This window comes from Malurus melanocephalus, unplaced genomic scaffold (assembly GCF_030028575.1).
Source record: "Malurus melanocephalus ecotype Western Australia unplaced genomic scaffold, MMel_1.1 scaffold_269, whole genome shotgun sequence".
Taxonomy (NCBI): Eukaryota; Metazoa; Chordata; class Aves; order Passeriformes; family Maluridae; genus Malurus; species Malurus melanocephalus.
This window is the reverse complement of record NW_026623501.1, coordinates 558,434-562,742: the sequence shown is the minus strand read 5'-3', so window position 1 is coordinate 562,742 and position 4,309 is coordinate 558,434. Positions and strand designations below refer to the sequence as shown.

Below are 4,309 nucleotides of genomic sequence, written 5' to 3'. Positions count from 1 at the left end.
TCTTCATTGGGGCTGCTCCCAGCACCCCAAGAGAGTGGAGAGGGTGAGCATAGCCCCACATGAGGTGCCTGTAGCAGCATGACTTAGCCCAGCCACGATGATCTCAGGTCGAACATCCAYGGTCCATCCCTCCACAAAGAAGGACAACAGGGAAACTGTGGGTTTGGGGAGGCCCTTGAGTTCCCAGAGCAAGAGCAAAGGTGGCAGCAGGCTGAGAGCCAGGAGCACATACATAGAGGGAAATGGTGAGGGTCAACCTACAGGCAGAGCCCCCCACGCTGCTCCTGCTCTGGTGATGGCCAACTTAAAGCTTATCTTTGGCTARAGAGTCCTTGAGGAAAGGATCTCTCTCCTTGGAAGTGGCTGTGCAGGTCCAGCCCAGTTCAGCACAGTCGCCGGTCACCACCACCAAGCACCGCAGCAGAGACCACACTGCCCCTCCTCACCCACTGGGAGCAGCTCTGTGCAGCCACCACTCCAGCCAGGGACAAGTGTTTTGGGGTGAGCCTTGGAGCAAGGGAGAGCAAGAGAGCACCTCCCCATCTGTCCTCCTCCCTCGCTCCCATCCCATGGCACCGCAGTCCAGAGCTCCGCCCTGGCCAGGATGGGTGGACGCTGGGCAAAGAGTCCCGTCAGATGCGGTTGGACATGAGCCTGGTGTTCAGCTTGCGGAAGAAGGAGCGCAGCTTGCAGATCTTGCACTTCTTCTTCTTCTTGTTCCTACTTTTCAGGGACTCCCGGCCGCCTTCCCACTCGTCCCCATCATCCTCAGTGGCCCAAGGTCCCCAGGCACCCCCGTTGAAGTCTGGGTGAGCSCGGGGGTTCTCCGCAGGGTACCGCACCGGGATGGCCGTCCGGTTGTAGTGCACCAACCTCGTCAGGAGGGTCCTGACCACRTCTGGGCGCTGCTCTGAGAGGTCATAGCGCTCGTAGGGGTCAGCAGTGATGTTGAAGAGCCACACAGACTTCTTCGGGCCATCGGTGAGACGCTCCAGGTTCCACCAGCTCCCTGGGAAGTTGGTCAGGGTCTGCGGGGGGATCCAGTCACTGTAGCCTGGGTCRCCAGTGAGGAGCTTCCACTCCCCAACCCGGATGGAAGCTTGCACGGCCGTGTTCCAGATGCCGAAGCCATCCTCCAAGGAGCCGTACTTGGCGTGGTTGTACAAGGGGTCAATGTTGTGCAGGATTTCGGTGCGTGGCGACTCCTTGCCTTCACTGATAGCAGGCCAGACRTTGTAGCCGTCCAAGCCTTGGACATTGCTCAGGTTGCCCCCGGCCAGGCTGACCAGAGTTGGGTACCAGTCTGTGATGTGAACCAGCGCCCAGCTTGTCCGACGCTTGCGCTTGATCAGGGGACTGTGGACAAAACCGATGCCACGCACTCCCCCTTCCCAGTACGTCCCTTTGCGACCCCGCAGTGGCCAGTTGCTTCCCCCAGAGAAGGTCTGCCCGCCGTTGTCCGTGGAGAACACGATCACACTGTTGTCATAATASCCATACTTCTTGAGGGCCCAGGTGATGTTCTTCACCGCCTCATCCATGCAGGTCACCATGGCCGCRTACTTGCGGCGGGCGACGTTGCCCATGGAGCGGTAGCGGTAGATGTACTCCTTGGGGGACTGCAGGGGGGTGTGGACGGCTTGGAAGGCCACGTAGATGAAGATGGGCTCCTTGGGGCTGTGGGAGGCCAGGATCTTGCTGACTCGCTGGGCGTACAGGAAGGTGGAATACTTGCCACTCTGGTCCCAAGCCACGTCCTCCCCTTCGTGCAGGTCGTAGCCGCAGACGCCCGGCCCGTCGCAGTTATCGTAGGTGTAATAATCCACGTTGCCTGTCAGGGAGCCCAGGAAGGTGTCAAAGCCCCGGCGGGTGGGCAGRCACTCCTTCTTGTAGAAGCCAAGGTGCCACTTGCCCACCATGTGTGTGGAGTAGCCGGCTTCCTGCAGCTTCTGTGGCAGGGTGACCTGGTCGAGGGGCAGGCAGTTGGGCTGCCGAGGACGGATGATGGAGTGCTGCAGCCCTGTGTGGATCTGGTACCTGCCGGGAGGAAGAGACAGAGGGAAGCAATGGTGATGAGGAGCAGCACTGGGTRAGGACATGATGGCACTTTATGTGTTAGAGACCTAAAACAGATGCAGATGTCCATATCGCCCAATGAAGCAAACTCCAGCMAGGGACAGGGAGCTCCTCATCCATCCACAAGTACCAAAAGTAGATGCAAAGAACACAGAGAGTGGCTCAGCAGACRTCTCACAAAAATGCCACCAGCTGTWGTCCCCACTGYTGCCAGCCTGGGGARGTGGCTGGGMTGTKTCAGGGCTGGGMAGYACAAGCACAKGGGTTCACAATGCCCCACCTGAATGTCCCTGGCTTTGCATGCCCCAAAGAACCTTCAAGAACCATCAGGAAAGAAGGAAGGCCTTTGCCTGGACTCTGGTGGGCTCCACCACCCCATCCAGTAGGTGACCACATCCACAGGCACCTCCCTGATCCCACTCCTCAGCAGGAGATGGTCTAATGGGATCTGCCTCCTGCAGTGAGTGCTGAGCACAAAGCTCTGCTCCAGAGAAAGCCCCACCTATCCTRGAAGGCAGAATGGCCCAGGATAAGGGGACATCTGGCTGTGCTGAAGTGGGAGAGGGCAATGGAGCAACATCCAGCCTGTGCTGGCCAGTGCACCACTGAACACACATGCAGGGAAAGCCTGGACCCAGGGCCTCACAGCAAAAACCCCAAGGGCCACTCTGGCAGGGACTACCTGGGGACACAGCTCCTTGCCCAGCACTAAAATACCTCCTGACTAGAAACCACCCTCTCCCAAAGTGGCATCCATTACCCAACAGCATCCACATTTTTGCTCTTGCCATGTGCCACTGTTTATCCTGTGTGGAAATCAACTGCTCACCCAGGAAGCCTCCTCAAGAAATCCAAATCTACTGGAGGATGTCCATCCTCAGGACACCAGTCTAGCAGCAAGTTGGGGTTAAGCCCCTCAGAGCTGGGGAAGGAACCAAAGTGGGACACAAAAGGGGTGTAAACAGGCACTGGCTTACCTGCCAGTTATCAGCTGGCTCCGGGATGGGGTGCAGATGGGCTGGATGTAGTAGTTCTCCAGCTTCACGCCCTCCGCTGCCAGCCTGTCCAGCGTCGGTGTCTGGATATCTGAGCCGTGGTACCCAACATCGTGGTAGCCCTGGTCRTCAGTCAGAATGAAGATGATGTGGGGGGGCCTGGTGAAGGTGGGAGGCAGTGATTTCTCCATGGGGTCYGTGGCCACGTCGGCCACCAAACTGGGCTTCATCCAGTCCCAGGATAAATAGCCAAAGCTGAGCAGGCTGACGAGCGAGAAACCCGTGAGGGCATAGACGGCCATCCCGAATCACTGCACTGCCTGCCAAGGGMGTTACTGTCCCAGCATCGTCTCAGAGCCACAAAAACAGATCTCCCCCTCTTCCAGGAGGGCTCCCTGACCTAGGGGATGCTCCCTGCAACCCCCGCAGCTGGTTTTGCGGGAGCAGCTTCCATGAAGRCACACTCGAGTGCACACAAAGAGCTTAATCCGCCGGGGCTGGGTTGCCTTCAGTCAAAGGAAAATAAGCCTCGCGCTGCTCCAATCACACACATCTGCACGGCAGGACGGGCTCCTCGCAGGSACTGCCGGCGGCCCGGAGCCGCTCACAGCGTCCCGAGCGTTGSAAACACTTCCTGGCTGCCTGGGCTTTTCTCCCTGGTGTTATTTCTTTATGAAAAGCTCCATAAAATCCTCGTCAGAGAAAGTTGCTGGCTTCTCCTCTGCTCCAGCCCTGCGCCTGCCCGGCTGTCCGGACGGCTCGCTCGGGATACGGCGATCCTTGTCYTTAAACTCCTGCGGAAGAGGGTGCTAAAGTTCAAGCCCAGGGTTGCYGAGCTTTCCGCCTCACTCTCCGGGCAAGAGCCGCCCTCTCCTTTTCCCAGCCTCCGCTCCAAGGCAGAGTCCCAACATCTGCCCAGGACGCGCTCTGAGCCTCCAGGTTTATGGGGAGCTGGCGCTCGGCCCCTCCCAGCTCAGCAGCTCCAGGAAAAGCTGGGAAGCCCCAGAGCATGCGGGGTCCTAAGCGTGGCATTCCCTGAGCCACTGGCGCTTCTTGTTCCCCTGCTTGCACCGAGATGTGTGACACACGGATCAGGACCCTCGGTGGGTGCTCGGCTGAATCCGATGGGGACCCGAGGGGTCCCAACACACCGGGCACCCCGACAGTCCCCAGCCCAGCCACCCCTTTACAACTGTGCCTTTACAACTGTGGGGCTGTGGTGGGGGCTTTCTGGGGAA

The 4,309-nt window shown here is 59.0% G+C and overlaps 1 protein-coding gene across 1 annotated transcript; it reads right to left on the bottom strand.

Moving 5' to 3' along the window:
• Window positions 1–207: 207 nt before the first annotated feature.
• On the bottom strand, window positions 208–3,974 carry ARSI (arylsulfatase family member I). Its single transcript, XM_057376065.1, has 2 exons — window positions 3,054–3,974; window positions 208–2,037 (listed from the first exon to the last, which is right to left on the bottom strand). Exons 1-2 carry the CDS (start codon window positions 3,371–3,373, stop codon window positions 633–635), a joined length of 1,725 nt encoding a protein of 574 aa, XP_057232048.1. The 5' UTR covers window positions 3,374–3,974; the 3' UTR covers window positions 208–632.
• Window positions 3,975–4,309: the final 335 nt, after the last annotated feature.